This window comes from Passer domesticus, chromosome 1 (assembly GCF_036417665.1).
Source record: "Passer domesticus isolate bPasDom1 chromosome 1, bPasDom1.hap1, whole genome shotgun sequence".
In the NCBI taxonomy this organism is placed as follows: domain Eukaryota; kingdom Metazoa; phylum Chordata; class Aves; order Passeriformes; family Passeridae; genus Passer; species Passer domesticus.
The window spans coordinates 53,438,499-53,457,948 of NC_087474.1; the positions used below are offsets into that span (position 1 = coordinate 53,438,499).

At 38.5% G+C, this 19,450-nt stretch overlaps 1 protein-coding gene across 5 annotated transcripts in view; it reads left to right on the plus strand.

The window, feature by feature from the left end:
* VPS41 (VPS41 subunit of HOPS complex) overlaps nt 1-19,450 on the plus strand; it is a 109,569-nt gene that overhangs the window by 242 nt on the left and 89,877 nt on the right. For 3 of the 5 annotated variants that reach the window (XM_064420708.1, XM_064420686.1, XM_064420726.1), the window contains exon 2: nt 3,547-3,585. In XM_064420708.1, coding sequence (XP_064276778.1) covers nt 3,547-3,585 — 39 coding nt within the window. Of the gene's footprint in view, nt 1-14; nt 951-3,546; nt 3,586-19,450 lie in introns of those variants that run through there. The other 2 variants (XM_064420718.1, XM_064420696.1) reach the window with 2 other exon arrangements.

The window sequence follows — 19,450 nt, forward strand, 5'->3', positions numbered from 1 at the left end:
GCCGGCAGCCAGCCCTGCGGGGTGCGGAGCCGTCGGAGACAGCCTCGCTGCACCGGGGCGGAGGAGGGAAGATGGAGGCAGCGGAACCTGGGTCTGGACGAGAGGGTGGCTTTAGAAGTGCTTCTGACGCCGCTGTGGAGCCAAGAGCTGTCTCTCTACCGAGGGACATAGGGGACATGACCAAGTTCACTTCAACAAGGAAATATTTTTCTGAGACAAAATTTGAGGATTTTGGTGCTGTTCTCTTAATCGGATGTTCTCCTAAAGCTCCCCGTCCTTAGGTTGCTCTTTCCCAAGAAAAAAATAAAATAAAGGAAAAAGTGCCGTTCCTGGCCCTTTCAAGTACTTTATAAATGCTTCTTTGCTGAGCCAGTATTTGAACAGACAGCTCAGCTGTGCAATATTTGTCAGTCATGGATGCCTAAAAGTGAGAGAGTCTTGGAATTACTTCAGGGTAATCAGCCAAAGTTAGAGACTGGCATCTGGTTTCCACCTTCCCTGCTGACAGACTTTTGTTGGGAGGGCTTGGCTTCCTTGAGGAAGGCTTTTTTCCCCCAGGACTGATGAGCTTTTAACTGTGGCAGCCTTTGGAAGGATGAAACAAACTTGGACAAGTGTTCTCTAGCAATACAACAGATTAAAATAGCCTGTGTTTTGCTCTCTTTGGACTATGACAGGAGAGTTTATTTATTTCAGTTTATTTCCCGTGATTAGCATGCGCGCCTCTACTGAAAGGGCTATGTGTGTGTTGTGCACGTGTTTCTGTAAAACTCAAGTTTTGTGTCTTTCACCTTCTGTCAGGTTTATGTTATGAGCCTAAACACATAGTGGATTACATTTGATATTTGTAAAACCAGGGGAAGGGAAAACGCTATACCCATCATACTGGAAAGCCCACTTAAGAATATTTTGAGAAGTTATCAGGAGCTGTTAAGTGAGAGATTATAATGGTGAGAGATTACTTCACATTCCTATGGTTTCCTGATCTGTGTTCCCTTAGTTCATTCTTAGGCTACTTAAGCAACAGTGTTTGTCAGCTGGCTGAAGTGTACTGCTGATTTTCCCCTAGAGTCTGAGATTGCTAAAGACTGCTATTCCTAAATAATTTTGGATTCTGGTTGTCTACAAATCCCTTTTTAGGGATTTCCTTTCCACAGTCACAAGGCTACTAAAAAGTGGAAGTGGAGGATAATCTTTTCAGTTCATGCATTTGGAGGGAAGGCAAAGGAACCTAACAAAGCCCCAGGGCAATCATAACTACAGTTTACTGTTCAAGTTTGCCTAAGCAAGTGGGAAAGCACAGGGAAAAAGCTTTTCATAGTAAGTTGCTACCAAAGTGAGTTTGTAGGTAAGTATCAATTCTAAGCACCTTCAGCTAACTGCTTGTCAGAGAACAAGTACAATTTTTGCATTGCTTTCCTAAGCCAAGGCTCCCTCTGATTATTTTCTATGTTATTTTCTGCAGTAAAACATAAAGGCCATGAAGCATTTACCTCTATTTGTATGCCATTTATGAAATTTAGTATCTGAGATTGCAGTGCCTTGTGAATACAGTAGGGATACCAGGGTGGATGTCCTAAATAAAAATAGATTGATATTTTCTTAGTTCACATGGGTTGATTATTGGAATCAACTTCTGGCATGCCCTAATTTTATATGTCAATATCCTCTAGGGATGCCTTTGCACGTAACTTGAGGTTCAGGTGGGTGTGAGGACCAGCTGCTGTCTCAGTAAGTGAGCTGTTAACTCCATCCTGCACATGTGTTGGTCTGACAGCATGGTGTTAGATAGTGAGCTCATCCTGAAAGTAAATTTCTGTTCCTAGACAACCAAAACAATTGGAACCATGAAGGGCAGATGTAGTTGGTGTAGCTGCACTGGCAAAAATGTCACTTGCTATAATTCCTTTGTTTGGGAGAGCTTCCCCTCCCCCCAACTATGTGAATTATACCAAAATACCATAACTGTGGTATTATTAATTTTGATTTATTAAGGATTTGAGTAGGTAGCTCTTGGTATTCAGAAGATAAAATCATGGGCTTTTATTAGGAATCTGATGATACTTTGCGTTGGATTTTGTGTGTTGTTCTAGCTCATCCAATCAGCTGGCAATATTACACCACACTGTTTTAGTTCGGTTCTCACTTGTTATTGTTAAGATGCACAAAGATTGTGTGTAATTGTAATTTCCTGAAAAGTTACAGCAGCTTGTGATTAGAGACTGGGAGACCAACAGACAAACAGTTGGGGCTTGCAAAGTTGAATCTAAACTTCAAAGCATGCCAGGATTTTACTCCATCTTCCCTTGATTCCCATGTACTTTTTACTTGCAATTACCCAATTCATGACACAAGTATAGACTACACTGATAACCTTTCTATAGGATGTGTATTTTAGAGGTGGATCTATCTGTAGTGAGTAAAATGGAGGAAATGGATGTCAGTAATTGTGGTAACACTTTGCACAAAACTTCCAGTAGCGGGTAGAAGTGCTGCTTTGCTTCTTTCCCATCTGCTGTGATGGTCATTATGGGCATCAATGTGATCCTCCACTAATGAAAAGGAAGCCTTTGCTTCTGGTGTACAGGTCACCAGTATATTATATAAACATAGAAAATAAATAAATGTGAGAAACAAAAAATTACACTGGTTGTCAGTGCATTAAATTTTCTCCCTTTTCCGTTTTTCTCTAAACTGCTGGTAAGAGTGTAATTTTTATTTTTTTTTTTGTCTTGTCTGGTGGAACTCTGTACCTATTAATCTTACTCTTCAAAGACTCCCTTCATAAGATTTGAAATGCTGCTTTCTCTCTTACTTGTTCTTTGTTTATATCATATTTTATTGTTAAAATGCTTACATTCACTATTGGTTGTAATCCTTTATTGCTATTGATAAAGATAAATATGTTAAGTAAATCTTCGTTTTGCTGACTTCTTTGAGGAGGCATTGCATCAGCAGATTTTCTCAGTGGGCAGACAAGAGATGAGCAGGAGTTGCCTTTAAAAAAAATTTTTCTAGGGTTGAAAGAATCATCTTGCCAGAGAGATGTTTTAAAGGTACAGTTGTTTCAAAGGCAGGAGAAAGCCATTGAATTCTGGATTTCTATGGAAAATGGTTTGAAATTATTTAAGTTTAAAATAATCCTATTAACAGCTGAATAGTTGAATAGCAAAGGTGGCTTGTGGGTAACTTGAGAATACTGTTCTGCCATGGAAGTCAAGATATGGGCAATTTCCTTGCAAAATTTGCTACTGCTTCTGGAAGAGGGGAACATAATCACGGGGACAGATTCTCAGATGACCCAATCACTCTCCCTTTTAGGGTAACTGACAACAGAGTCCCTGCTGCTCCCTGAGTATCATTGTGACACAAATGCAAGCATAAATAGAGTATGAATGACAAGGATGGAAACTCTGAACTTTAAGTTGCTTCTGCTTTGTCTTTCATTTCTTAATAAGGGTTTAAAAGTATTTCTTAAAGGGAAATACTGCTCAGTTATGTATATACTTAGCTATTTACCCCTTTGTTTTTTTGTGTCCTTTTCAGGAAACCAGGTCTTATGAGGAATCAACAGATGAATCTGAGGTAACCCTTCTTAAAATGTTTTACATTCGAATTTGTGTCAGTGTGGTCAGTGCTAGTTTTTTGTTAACATGCAGTGAAAAATACATTTCACTGGTTGTTTTTAGAAGTTTGGCCAGTATTATGTACCAAGGATTGTTAATCTGGGTTTAAATGATTGAAAAGAAGCTGTGAATTGCTATTAGAAGCTTCTTTATATTTTAAAAAAAAAAGAAAACCTACCCACAGTCAATTGTAAAATGAATTATATTGACAGATAAATTGAAGTGCATTTGCTTCTGTTTTGATAAAATGAAAATTTTTAAGTATAGTTATATATGCAGTAATAATACATTCAGGTAATTACTTTGTTGTTTTAATAGCTTCACAGTCTTCACTTAACCATGTCCTGTAGACTCTCTGTTCTTGAGATGATATTTTGTCAAAATTTGTCTCATTTTCTGGAGAGGTCTGTCTACACTTCTGTAGGTGATGGGAAAAGGGGGCTGGGGCTGAAGAGAGGAAGGAAGCTAGAGAGAGTTTCAAAAGTTTGTCCTGAACAGTAATGTTACAAATAAAGCTCTTAGGGAGATTTTGTTTTTTACCAAGGGATAAATCTCCATGCTGGGTTTAAGCACTAAGCAGACAGAAATCCTAATTTCTATGACAGTGGTTAGTGCAGAGACTGTAATGGTGGATTCTGAAAAAAATATTTTTGCAGTGGAAGGTGGTTTTGTTTCTTGTGAGATTTTTTTTTCTTTCTGCCTTGAAGTGGTTGTCTTCAGTAGCACTGAATGGCAATACTGGTGAGAAGCAAGGTTTTTTAGCCCTTTAAAATTGCCCTGTGGAACAGCTGCCTGGGCCAGACTTTTTTTGTCCAGTGTGAAATGCCTTCATTTTGAATAGTGCTTTGTGAAGTGGAGATAAACAATCACTGGGCAATGACTCAGTAGACTAGTAATCCACTCAAGGCTTGACATTCACAGGATGGAGAACACAGATACTTACCTGCTGAGGTGCTTTTTTTTTCTAAAAGCTTATTGCAATGAAAAAATGGCACTTTTACTGGCCTTTCAAGATTTCAGCTTTAGCAAATCAGTATTTACATCAGAATTAATCATAAATGGGTTGCCAGGTTGGTGGGGGTTTACTATGTTTTCTCTTAAGAAAAATAGGCATCATGCATCTTTCACAAAATTTTAAAGTCCTGAAATTTCAACTAGACCTATGTTAAAGTTGACAACTATTCTTAATGATAATCTCACATGCTGAGAGAAGTGAAAAGGAAATTTATATATTGAGAATGTAGATATTGGATCTAAAGAACAATTGTCATTTTAATGTCTGTGAAAATGCTTTGCATTAGCCATCTTTGAGTCTTAAATCCCGTCTTTAATATTTTGATCATCAGTATGAGAAATGACTCCTCACTTTTAAAAATTTCAAAGGTTTATTAAAACCTTAACAAAATACAACAAATGAGTGAATAAGGAAAAAGGACAGCATGCTGGGAGTAGGTGACCTGGCAGCCACAAGCTGGTCTACAAAATGGCTGCTCGGCATTTTACACCCCTGGGTTTGCATTAGGCAACCCTGTCCCGTCCTGAAGTCTGTCAGTGAACTCTTCTTCACCTTTATTGGTGGAGATCACTTTCTTCCAACTTGATTGGAGGTCAGGTGTTGTCATGCCTCACCTCCTAGTAACAAGCCTTCCCTCCTCCCAAATGCCCTGTGCAAGGCCCTCCTTCCACATGTCCTGACTACCAAGGCCGTCTCTTGGCTAAAGTATTGGGAGAGAAGGGGGACTACGGGGAGAACAGAGGACATCTAAACAACAAATCACAACAACATAACTATACATGAATGGAACTTCTCTTAACATACACATAATAGTCATCCCTTTATTGCGAGAGCCAACTATCACATTACCCATCTGTAATAATCAGAAAATAGTTAATGGAATGAAACTGACTGGACTATTTCTAAAGATTGTTCAGATAAAACTAAAATGGTAAAAGCACGAAGTGTTCTCAGTGCTTGCGTATATTACTTGAAGTATGGCCAGAGCTAAGATCAAACTGACTTCACTCTTGTGATCATAAAATTGTAATTATTTCTTTTGAATGGCCTATAGTTTGAATAATTAGGGTGGTGGCTCTAGAATCAAAGACTCTGATTCTTTCAGCCTGTGTTTAGTTTTAGCCGTTAAAAATATATTTATGGCATGGACTTCATAGACATCTTACCATAGTACTAAAAATTTTTACATATACAATTGCTCCTGCAATTAATTTAATTTAAATTCTTTGTATAAAATTGCATATTGTTACTAATTATCCCAGAGGACACATGACACATATCCAACTTGCATTATAGATGTGTTTTCTGTTATGGGGAATGCATTATTAAAATTTCTGATTTTGAGTAAATTATGCCCCTGTCTGAATTGGATGTGTAAACAAAGTATGGATTTTTTTTTCTGATCCTTTTACCCTTCTGTGCCATTATTTTAGCAAAGAATCAAATATACATTCATTCTGTCTCATGTAGCAACTTTCTTACTATCTCTCCTTTAGCATATTCTAGCAAATAAGATTGTAGTACTGTTTTGCTGCCTGCTTGGTTTGTTTTGAAGGACAGGCTCTTTAACAATTGCCAGGATGCTTATTTGCACAGACCTGATGGTAGAGCTTAATAGTAGGCCTCAAATGTGGGAGTCTGCAAAAATTGACTGTCTTGAATGTATGTCATCTGAAAGCTCATCAATTTAAGTTTGGTTCCAGCAATGGCTCCACAGGAAACTGAATTCCTAAAGCTGCTCTGTTGTAAAATACTTCTCAGCTATTTAAGTCAGAATGTGTAAAATGCAAAGGTATCAATTAGCAGAGATGGTGCATTTGTTCAGATGTTTAGTCGACCTTTCTTTCAATATAGAGATAGCTATAGTTACTAGTAAAATTTGTAGAACTTGTAGCACTTCTAGAAGTGTTATTATATTTCTTTCCTGGTAACTACAGTACAATTGGCGCTTTCCTATCATGTTCTTATATCTGATTTGGGTTATTACATGCTTTTTCTTTTCCCGTAGTCAGACTGCAATATATTATGCCATGCTATGACGAAGAAGCTGTATATCTAATAGTCCTTTAATTCTTAGGGGAAAACCTCCTTATTTTGTGAAGTAATTTTACTCAGTCTTGCAATACAAGTATTTTAGTTCTGTATGTTTGGCTTTAAATGTTTGGTTTTGGTGGGTTTTTGTTTTTTGGGGTTTTAAATTTTTTTTCTGAAGTATATTTTCATTACTTATCCCAGCCTTGTCTATTCATCAAATATGCAGCCAGATTTGAGGGTGAATCTGAGAAGGTTTATTTGGCTGAAAAGTCCTAGTTTCAATGCGGTTTCATTGGCTTATTTAATTTTATTTTATAGCACCTGAAGCTAAATGTTTGGACTGTCACATTTGATGAGATCTAAAAAGTAGATAGCAAAGCAATCAGACTTTTGGCTATTTGGAATCTGTGGAGGAAAAAAGAAATCTCCATAAATTATGTACAGCCTGAATCCGAATTTATTTTCAAATTATTTTTCTTCCTTGCAATGTATCCGTTGCTGTAAAATCTTACTTTTCTCTGTTGAGCTGTTTTCTGTCAGACAGATAGTTATGTTTTGTCAGCTAATTAGCAATGAATAAAAGGCTTAAAATGGTCTCCTCCATTCTAATTTACTACAGGGGTTACAAGCAGATTATGCTCATCCAGCATGTGGCTTTTTTACTGGAAGCACCCTTTCAATAACAAATGTTCCTGGAATTATAAATGAGTGCTATGTCCCAAGGAAAGATCCTTCATTATGTAAGGCATGTCACTGTTTGTGGTTTTGTTTCTTTTGCTTGCAGTAATGCTGCACTACAGCAGAAATTTTTTGTTTTGCAATTGTTTGCTTCTTAAAATTCAAAAAAAACCCCATGTGGGTGTGGATGTTCATGTTCTGCAAAGAGGTGCTAGAATAGTATTTTTTAAAAAAGGTATATCTGTATTCATGCTTTTTTGTTAGATACATGAATGTGTTAGATTCATGTTACATACATGAATCAGTATTGCATAATTTTCATTCTAGCACTTCTATTTTTATATGTCCTCTTCTTAACATTTTTTTGCTGTTTTGATCACTGTTACCCTGTGAAAGGGACATGTTTGTTCATTTAGTTTCTTGATTAGTTATTTAAACACTATATTAATAAATTTCATGAGAGTTTGTAGAGAGAAAGGTATTGTAGAAATTCTTGGTTAATACAGTGCTCAAACTATTTCTGGTGGTTTAAAAAAACCCTTTCTGATACACTGTTACCACTGAAACTAGTAGTGGTTTTCTTCTTTGGGGTTTTGAAAACTGTTCAGAGCAGGAACATAGCTAGGAAAAAATGTAAGCCTTAAAAAGAGGCAACTAAAAAGCCTTGATATTGTCTTTCTCTTTTCAGTGCATTCCAAGTTTTAGTCTTGTAGGTTGGTTCTGGATTAGGTCAAAGCAATTAAGTCATTTGAAGTAAATAAAGAATCTGGTGAAAATGGCTCCTTGTCATATTGTGTTTCCATCAAAATGTTCTCTCAACATGGGGTGTGGAGCACTGGGCTGGAAGAGGTAAGCTGTTCTGTGGGTAATAGCATTTGAAGAGGCATCACCATAGCAAGAAAAATGGATGCTTGAAAAGGAGATGTGGCTACTGTACCTTTGTCTGAGTTGCCTTTTTTTGTCTACTGTCTGACCTTTTCCAAAGTAATTATTTTGATCACACCACTTTTCCTTATTACTGAATAGTTGTATGCTAGATTATTTTTAAAAATGTAAAATAGGAGAAAAATGCTCAAACAATATATTCCGTTTCACATATCGGACGTCTGAAGAGAGATTGCTTCTATCTGTATGGCTTTAAATTAAATTGGCCTTTTGAGGAGAATGGAAGGAAAAGTTACATAAATTCCAAGTACTAACTTCTTCTTCTTGATGAGGAAATGTATCATGCAAATAATTTATCAATTTGAGTCAGTAGGATGAGCATAGTAAATTATTTATTGAAGTTTAAATAGAATCTTTTCCTGCATTAATTTGAAAAACAAGTTTGCAGTGACTAGTAACTAACATTATAATAAACATTATTAGAGGATTGACTTGCAGGAAAAAAATGGATTATTGCAATATTCTTTTAAGATGTTCTGGTTTTGAGTGAAAATTAAATACTTCATTTAATGAGCTATTAATATTAACCAGAAGTACCTCTACTTCTGTGTGTTGTGGAATACATAAAAAGTAAAAATGCTGCTGTGCTTCCTACATAAATTAAATGCAATTGCAAAGCTCCTGTATTAGCAGAGTATGCAAACGTAGCTTTCCCAAAACATTAAATGTATTTCTCCGTATGAAATAATACGCCTGGCTGCAAAAAGCAAGTAATGGTGAAATTCAGCTCTTCCCCAGTGGTGGGTAGGTGAGCTTCAAAAACTGCTATTCTCAAAACTGCACTGTCAGCTTTTCATATGCAGTAGATCACAAGGTGGCAACTGGGTTGCTTGAGTAGTGTTCAGAAGGGAAACAAATGTTTGCCCAAATTCCTTACTCAGCAAAAGGACAATAAAAGTAGAAATGTGCAGCTTCATTGATATTTGAACTGAGTGTAGATTTTTCTGTGCTGGAACTGGATTTGAAGATAAAAGAGCCTATCCTGTGCTGCCTCTGTGTAGTGCACTTGGTGTGGATGGACTTATACTATGTTTTTGAACACTGAAGTGGATTTGGAAGTTTCAGGTGTTCTTTGTCATGCACAAAACTATCAGCAAAATAAATTGAGGTAGTTGAAATGAAACCAAATTGTATTATATGGACTTTCTACTACTATTTTTTTTTTAACACACCATTTGTGAGGATTGGTCATGGGCAAGTATGTCATCTCTGTGTTACTTCTGCTTCAAAACTTGGCTGGTGCCCCACTCCTTTAAACCTGTAGGAGTAAATCTTCAATTGGTATTGTGCAAAAATAGTCTAATATTCTGTATGTCACAACAGTTTTGCGAAAAAATAAAATGCTCTCTGTTTTGTCTTTCATCTGTGTCATTTCATGCTGTAAATGCAGCCCATTTTGAGACAAACTCACAGGCAGCCATATCATCTTAATTCCATGCTCCTGGTGTATATCTGCATTTTCCCAGGGTATTAAATGAATCCCTGTGGAAAATGCATGAGGAGAACAGAAAGCTGCAGTGTGAAATTTTACCATCCTAATCCATATTTACCAATTTTACAGCTAGGTACTGGAAAAGCGTTGGTGATGTGCCTTATGAACAGTTGTAAAGGAATGAGATGAGAGGTTATTCATGTTTTTCATGGAACTAACATTACTATATTTTCACCATGGAATTAGTGGAAAATATTTTTAGCAGTATAAGTCACAAACATGATATCATAGTTTAGAAATTTCAGTCTTTGTGCCTTTTGTTTTCTGTGTTTTCTTGTGTACCAATAGTTGCAGAACTGAAATTAATTCTAGTGCAAGTCGAAAACTTTAATGTGTTTCTAGCTTTTATTCACTATTGCTCTACCTGCTTTTGAACCAGTGACTTCAAGATGAAATGCTCTTTCCTATTCTCATTCTTAAACCAGTTGTGGGTTTTTTGTTGTATTGTGTTTATTATGTGTTATTTTAATTAAGTCATGTATTGGTTCGTTCCATGTACCCCTTCAGTTGTAATGGTTCTTCCCTGGTTCTCTCTCTCCTTGATTGCCCCGTCAGTTTAATCTCTCTCCTCCCTGTAACCCTTAGTAACTATTGTATCCATCCTTCAGTCCCTCCCTGGTGCCCTGTCCGTCACTCAGTGTCCCAACCCTTCTATCTAGAATCTTCTATCCTGGGCAACGAGTGATTGGTTCGGGGGCCAGGGCCCCACCCCTGGTTCTTCCCTATTGGATTCCCCATGATGTCTGTTACCCTCTCCCCACTCCCACCTTCTTTCCCATTTGCTGAGGACCATGTTACTTGTTTGCACTCGCCCTTCTTTATAAGCACTTGTCGGAACCCAGTTGGTGTCCTCAGCTGGTAGTCCTCCTGGAACTATTGAAGCTGGATTGAACTACCGCTGGGGTCCGTCTCCTTTGGGAACAACTTTTTTGTAATGAAAGTAATGGATGAAAAGAGGTTTGTGTTCTCTCAGTGAGCTTCCAGAGGGTCTGGTAAAGTGCTCAGGATTAAAATTCAGCACAAATAAAACAACCACTTGCAATAAAACTGTATTCCAGTTTTGGTACTATCAAGCAGCCTGGTTAAAAGCCTTGGTCTGAGTTTTTCTTGGCATTCCATTAATGTTAGAGATTTCATTGCATTGAGAGAAATTGAGTTAGGACCCTAATTCTGAAAATAGCATAGGTAGTCCCTTTATCACAGAGGTAGGAGCAGAAGTCTGGAAACCATATCCTAGGGATGGAGAAACAGTAATGATCGATCAAGCTGCACTTCATAATAGTTACACAGCCTATTATAATTGTCCTTGTTTGCTTTGTGACACTTGATTCTTCAGCAGAAGTGGACATATCATCCAAAATAGTAGGGGATGTAGTGCTTTCTTCTCCTTGGTTCTGGATTTTTTTTCTTCTGAAGGAAGGCCAGGTAAGACCTAGAAATTGCCAATCAGGGAAGCTGTGTTTGCATCACTTTAGAACACAGAACATTTGTTTTTTCTTTTTAAAAAACAAATATGGGGACATCTACTTGAGGAGCTTTAGTAAATGAGTTTGAGGTGTGTGACATGTTGACACTGGCCAAATGCCAGTGCACCTATGAAAATCATTTATTTATTTTCTTCTGCTATAGTTAAGCAGAGGAGAGGAAAAGAAAACTCATGGAGTGAGATAAAGATTAGGACAAAACACTTTAAGGACAAAACAGGCTCAAAACTCCAAAAAAAAACTTGTTAACAGAATTAAAAGAGGGTAATGAGAACTAAAATAAACTTTTAGAACACCTTTTCTCCCATGCACTTCATGAATTACAGGGAAATTGTTGTATTATAGTCCTCACCACAGCTTGCAGAAGAATCTTAGCTCTGACACTTGGAGCACCTCCTCCTCTCCCTCCCTCTTTTTCACCTACCTTAGCATTCTCATACTGTTCTCATGTGTCTTCACTTTTTCCTTTTCTCTGACTCCGGAGAGAATTGGTGTTTGTAGGTGTGGTCGGTTTTAGTGCTGGTTAAATTCCAGTGCACTCACTAGAATATACTTACTTATTTCTTGTTCTAAAATAGGATTAGGAGGAAGGCAAAGTAGGCTCAAAACTTGAAAAGGGTATAAAGAAAACTTTATTAACAGGAATAAAAAGAAAGAATAATACGAATCAGAATAAAACTTTTATAACACTTCTCCTCCCCCCTACAACCTTTTCTTTCTCACTAACAATGTACAGAAACAATTTAGTCAGTTTATCGCTTCTAGAATAGTCTTTCTTGTGTTCACTTAAGGAGAGAAGTCCCTCTTGTTAATTTATGGAGAGTTTTCTACAAGAAAACAGTTCTCTCACAGCTTTTAATTTCCACAAATAGCACCACGTGGAAATCTGCAATCGTGAAGTCCCTCCCCTTTTTTACAGCTTTCCCCACAGCTGCTTTTATGGGTCATGTCAACTTATGAGGTACTATTTTAAGGATGAGCTGTTCAAGAGCAAAAGTTCTCTTTATCTATTTTTGAGATCATCTTCATCTCTGAAAACAGAGGTCTTCTTCTTTCCCTGGGGCAGAGACTCTTCACTTCTTTCTCTCTGTTCAAACTTGTGGGATCACAGCTACTTCAGCATTTGCTTACTTCAGCATAGAGTCCTTTGCTCATATCTACAATTTGAACACTTAATCTCACCATAGTTTCAATGAGTTACAGGGAAAAAGTCTGATGTATAAATGACATTCTTCTCTGTAGCTTTGTAAGAGGATTTCAGCTTCAAGATCAAGGCATTTTTTCATCCCTTCCATCTGGGACTTGATTCTCTCTTCATTGACCGTGGTGTCTTCATGTTGTTCTTCTGTGTGTTCTCACTCTGTTTTCTCACTTGAGGGAGTACTGAAGGTCTGCAAGTCTTATCTGTGCACTAAAAGAGCTGCTGTCCTGCCTGGGGCCTGCCGATGGTCACGCGGCCCCAGCCAGGCTCGGTAGCTTGCGGCCGGAGCTGCGGCTGGGCTGGAATCTCCGCACGCCCGGGCTCAGCTGCAGCACGCCAGGGGCCGATGGCCCCCCATCTCCGTGCCCGTTAGCTGATGGGGCCTGCCCCTGAGGCAGAGCCCACCTGGCCCGGTCCAGCTGAGATGGGGGCTGGACCGGACTTGTTACCTGCTCAGGGCCAGGAGTAAAAGAACTTCTTGGGATTTTTCGTCTTTAACATGTGTATTCACAGAGGCACATTAGTTTTCTCAGTGGGTTAACAGATTGTCAATTCTTAAAACTAATTACTGATTGGGTTTTTTGTCAAACACAGAGGAAACTGTGGAGACACTTCTCTGAATGCCTCCAATGCAAAACCAGCATAGTAGGTTCATTTGTTCTCAAGTTCTATCAATTAAAACAGTTTTTGTAGAGTTCTGCAGCGCTGAGAGGTTAATCTTGTCCACGCTCTGCAGTCAGGGAATTGCTCAACATGCCTCTCTCTCAGTTGGTCACATGCTCTCCGCCGTCACCACTCCGCGCCTTTTCTTCATTCAGGACACCAGGAAAAGAAACGCTGCTGCCGCTGCTCTTGTCTGTCTGCAGCATGGCTGGTTAAAAACATCCAAGTAAATAAAGTCCACTGCGAGCCATGCTGAGAGAGCTGCAGCCACAGGGGTGTCCAGCAGCCCCCTCCAGGAAAGGGGCCCCAGCTGGCCCCCTACTCCTCTGTACAGAGCAGTGAGCAAGAGAGCTTCCCGCGTTTTCTTAATTCTTGAATGTGTTATCATAGAGGCATTTCCAGCTTTTCTAATTGGCTTAGCAGTGTGTCAATTTCCCAGGCTTGCCAGTGATTGGTTTTGCCAGGCACAGAGGAAGCCACTAGCAGCTCCTCACAGAGAATCACTTCTATGGCTGACCTATTCCCCTCTTCACCAAAAATCCGTTATTGCAAAAACAGCACAAGGTGCTATCTCTTTAAGGACCAAATTAGAATCTAAATTGTACTTTATGTGTTTCTTAATTGTAAAGAGTAATAGAGGTTTTGCAACAATGAAAATAAAAAAAAAAATTAAATATTTATTGTGAATTTCCAGCTGTTTATTTCAGAAATAATGATTATTTAAATTATTTCTAAACTATAACATGGGTTCCAGTTGGTGTGAGAAGAAGCAGGATTTCGGCTACGGTTTTTTCCTGACTTCCATGTCAGAATGGCAGGCAGTAGGTTGTCTTGTGTGCAGTTTCTTTCAAAAGTGTCAGCATCAAACACCAAAGAAGCCTGATGTTACAGTGGAAGAACTTTGAGTAAATAGCTGCCTCCTTACAATGATAATGTTACATCCTCATTGCCCACCTCAGTAATTTGCATCTTTTGACAATTTTGACTTCTAAAACTTTCCAAAGACAAACCTTTATCCTACGCCTATTCTGACCAGAATTGGTCATCATCTTCAAATAGATTTTTCCAAGTGATGCTGAGGAAAAATAAGACTCTACTGGTATGCGCACATAATGCAGTTAATAGGGGGTCAGATTACTTGAAGTTGAACATGTTTGCTTTAAGGGTAGAAAGAAGCGGATGAATGTCCAGAAATATTCCTGGGTTCCTTTTGACATCAGATAGCTAATATACCAATTTAATGTGTAGGGTTCAAAACTTCTACCCCTCATCTTTAAGTTATATTCTGATGCCTGCAGTCATAAGGCAATAGTAGAATTTATAAAGACTGACTGTTTTGTGACTATGAAATAGGAATATAACAAGGAAGAGGGGGAGAAGGAAAATTTACCTCATCACAGGTATGAGGTAACCCAGTTGTTATTGTACTTAAAGTTGTGAGCAGGGTAAACATTTAGTAGGTAAAGATTAGGAGTTTTTCTTCATATTCACGTTCTCAAAAAACCAAAATAACCTAATCGTTGCTTTTACCAGATGGTACAGGGACTTTGACATGGTCAGGGGTGGAAGTCAAAGGGATCTCCCAACTGTGTTGTGACATGATGATGTTACTTCTTCAAATTCATCAACAAATATTAGCAATTTGTTACAGCTTGCTGCTTAATATTTTCTACTTTTATTAACCCGCCTGAATGTGTTAAGTCATGTGTTACTCCCATGTGATATTTTCACTTGCAGTAGTTTTTTTTGTAGATATTTGTATTCCTTTGCCATATTCCCTTTTATTGCAAGTGAGCATTGTGTTCATTTGCATATGTCAACCCTGAATTAGTAAATAAAATTCCTTTTTCCTTCCATGTATTATAAGAACATCTGTGCTTTTAAGATATGGAAAGAGGTAATGCAAATACAGGATGGTAATTGTCTGCATTGCCAAATCTGTTTACTCAGTGGTCAGTCTTGATCTCTGTCCTCTGAATGGCTCTGAGTTGGTGTGGGTATGCTGCTGAGATGGGAGCTGTGGCCTGCCTTTTCCAAGAACCACCTATAGTATATTTGATGAGCTGTTCATGCTGAATTCTGATGTTGTGTGAGCAGCTGTTTCCTGTCAGGCTATAAGCAGTCATTAAAAACCCTGTATAGGAAAGCTGCACCATGAGGGTTGCCTGGCTGCAAATGAGCTTCTGACTGAGGACATGGTAGTTTTGGAGAGGAAGATGGGGTTCCTGGCAGGCACACTGAAAAGTGTTGAAATTGAACTTGTAGGCTAGGCTGAGAGGCCTTGATAAAGTGTTTGAGGGAAGTGAGGGTATCAGCAAAGGTCCATCTGAGGGTTACAAGGGGATGGAGCAGAGGAGATTTGTAAGAGGGGGGCTTGGGGAAGACTTGTGAGCCTTCAAGACTCTGCAGTCTTTAAAGTGGAGGTTAAGAGTTAAGAGTGGGAGCCAGGCCCTTTATGTGTTTTGGATAATTGGGTTATAGGCAGGTTTGGCTGGTACTGTGAAAGCAGTCCTTCAGTCCTTTAAGGTTAATAATATTGTAGCGGGGCAGAGTCGCTGTTTTCCTTTTCCATTTGTGTCCCAAAACTGTGAGTAACCCTGTCAGCAGACCTAGTTCTACAGAGGTGTAGTGGAGAGTTACTCTGCCTGCATCTTGCCTTGTTGTCCAAATCAGCAAAGTTGAAGAATTTGCTCGTTGTCCTAGCTGACCAAGGGTATCTAAACTGAAGCATTATTTCCAGGGTGAAGAAACGGTATGGTTTGTCAAGCTTAATTATTGTCAGTAGATACAAGAAAAGTATGGTGAGTCTTAGGTTTTTAGCATACAGCTATTAGAAAATGTTTTGGTGTGAAATATAGTAAAGAAGGAAGTGAGAAATTATGTGCATAGATATTTGTGGGGTGATACTGAGGATATAGAGGCTTCTGTCTGATTATCTGGATTACCAGATTGTCTGAGCCACATTTATCCTAAATATAATGTGGGTAGAGAAAACTAGAGATGACAGATAAGTGAACTTGCTTGTCTGAGGGCCTTGGTGTTAGATATTTTCTCTGTGGATTTTGAGGAATGGGGTTCAGCAAGTGTAAAATCAGGTTCATCTGTAAATCCATATCTTTTTACCTTGAATGAATGGAGATCAGTTGGGTCCTAACAAAGGTCAGAGGCTGAAAATAGTAATAATTTCTTTATTGGGCCAAAGAAGGCATTATGACCCATTTGGTGCAGCTCCCAGGTACAAAAATGCTGTGAAGGTTTAAATAAAAAGCTTTATCTGTATCTTTTGTTGGGTAGTACTTGTCTTGTGGAAATCTTGTGGCAGTTAACCTTAAGTTTGTAAGGTTCTTGTTGGGCTCCCTTGTCCAAAGTAAGGTTTACACAGCCATCCTGGGTGCAATCCTGCCGTTCCAAGCAATTCTGGTTATAAAAAGGGTTTGCAGAGAGCCAGGGGGTCAGATGTTGGTGTAAAACCCCACTGATGATGTTCCTTTCATAGAAGTCTGGCTAGAAGTCATCCATTCCCCTTCTCAGCCACACACCAGGCACTTGGCTAAGTACTCTTTCCTCCCATGCCAAATAGGGGATTTATAAATGAAAGATCATTTCCAGCCAACCTCACAGGCCCTCAAAACTAAAGCTGAGACAATCAGTCAATGCTCTGATTAAGACATTATTTCTGTTAAAAAAATAAGAGTTGGTTATACCTTGGATCAAGTCAAGATGTCAAAACTAAGGAAAGTAATAAATGATGTTGGCAATTGTGTTCTGCTGGGTATTTTGCTGCACTTTGAGCTTCTGCAGGTATACAAGAGAAATAAGGAACTATCCCTGGAGACTTCCATTTTGGGGCTTGAGGTCTTTTTATGTTGGTTTCTTTTTATATTTGTCATTGAATTTCTATAAGAAGTGAAGGTGCCCCCAGCGGAGCACTAAGGATGTGTTTATTCGTTTTTGCATACTTAAAATGTTCTATGAAGTTTTATTTTAATTAAAAAATAATTTGAGTTGGTTTCTTTGGTTCTACTGGAGATTTTTATATAGTGTGTAAACTAGTAATTCTGGAGCTCTAACTAGTTGGTTTAATTTTTTTTCTTCTGTGTCATAGTGATGACTATTTAAATAAATAAAAGTGCTGATATGGTTTCTCAAGGTCTGACCTGTATTAAATGTCAAGAAAAGTTACTCTCACAAATTGCCAAGTAGCAGTTTCTTCTCACCTTTTTGTAGTACTATTGAGGTTGCACTTTCTGCAGCAGAATGAGGTTTTTTGGTTTGGGTTTGGTTTTTGTTTTGTTTTTTTTTTTAATGAGATTTTATAATGTGTCCTAAACATTAACTATTCAGACACACAGAGGCAGAGTACTTTGAATGACCCAGTAAGCTAGAGGGTGTTGCAATTTAAGAATGGTACTCCTTACTTTAGTGCTCTCACTGAGACTCTACAAACCACATGCTTCTTGCTTGCTCCCTTCCTTCCCTTCCCCTGCAGTGGGCTGGAGAGGAGAGTAGGAGTCACAAAATGGAAAGATGATGGGTTGAGATAAGAGCAGTTTACTGGAAACAGCAATGAGATAAGAAAATTAACAGTAACAGCAAAAGTATTAATAACTAAAGTGTACAAAAGAGAGGGAGTGATTCACATGCAAAAATATTCTCCTGTACTCACCTGCTACTCTGGGTTGGAGCCAGCATTACCCGGCTCATCCTCTCATCAAACAGAAGGAACCCCTTCTCCTCAGAGAAGGGGATCCTTATCCTCAGTGTAGGTCCCCCCCACACCTGGCAATGGCATGAAGTGGTGTAGGAGTGTCTGTGTCCTAGCCATGCCTCCCCTGGCTACTGCAAAAATTAACCCTGTCCTGGCCAGGAGGAAATGAGGTAATTCACCATTATTTCTTATAATCTCTGAAATCAATGTAAAATTCAAAGAAAACATGTAAAAAAATAATATTAACGGTTGGGTGGGGGTTTTTTGGGTGTTTTTTTTTTTCTTTTTTTTTTTTTTTTCTTTTTCAGACATAGCCTTTTAAGAAGGCCTATGACACTAGGGCCTTGTTGGAGTAGGGTGTGTGTCCTTTTTGAAATTGCTTCAGTGATGGACTTCAGTTATCTTTGTATTGGAGTTTAAATGCTTTGCAGGATCAAAACTTGCAGGCATAAACAAGGCTGGAATGGACATTTAGAGTAATTGCAATTCTATCTGGGCAGAAGATGTGCAGCAAAGGGGAAGGACACTTGCCTTATAATGTATGCAATGTTTATTTCCATAAAGGCTTTGAAAAACTTTGAGGGCAAATTGTGTGGGAACGATGACACTTTTGCTTTCAGTACCTGTAACATAATTAGGGTATCTGTAATCAATAGAGCAATGTTCATGTGACAGACTGTCCTGTGGGCAGATCCTCTGCTGCAGGAGCAAATGTGGGCTAATGGAATAACTCTGGGAACTGCCTACAGGTTCCTTCTGGAAATTTTCTTCATAAGAACCGACTTCAGATTTTTTTTCTTTTTTCCTACTCGTAGTTCCAGCACAGCAATTCCTTAGGCAAAGCCAGGAAAGATGGGGCAGAGTATCTGAAGAAGGTTGTGAACCTGAGTTCAGAAAGGCTGATGAGAATCACTTGCAGTGGCACTGGCCTGTTGAGAGGCAAAATGGCACTGCACATTTGTAGCTCTTGTTAGTTTTGTAAATCAGTTCCAGAAGAAGAGTTGGTATTGCATGGGTGCTGGGTGAATGAGGAGTTTGTTTTCAGTTCAGGAGTGTTCAGCAATGACACTTGGAAGAGCTCTCGGTAGGAAGGAGTTTGTATTAGTCTTAGGGGCTAATCAGAGTATTTCATTCAGTTGGAAATGTGCTTTCAGTGGGAAATGTTTATGGATGCCTGTTCTTTTCAGCATATTTTAGCTATATGACTGCTAGCTTTAGCTTTAAAAGGCAAGTGGAAAATCAAATGGAGTATGAGTTTCAAGTTAGCATTCCTGCTGTTGAAAAATGGTCATTATTTATTTTATAACATCACAAAGGTACCTTCCTCCTGATAACTCTGTGGGTCTCCTTGCCATTCAGAATTTAAGCTGCCATGTGTGCTTTACAAAATGTGCTTTACACATTCTGTGCAGTAAACATTTATTTTTCTCTTAAAACATTTGTCAAGAATCTCAAAATTTAGTATTGTTATTTCAGATAATTTTAAGCATTAAATATTGAAGTAGTATTAAGTGGTGGTACAAAAAGCAGTATTAGAAAATTTATATTTAAATTTTTAGAATCCTCTAGGAGGGTTTAATTGAGTGTCATACAGTTAATAAAAA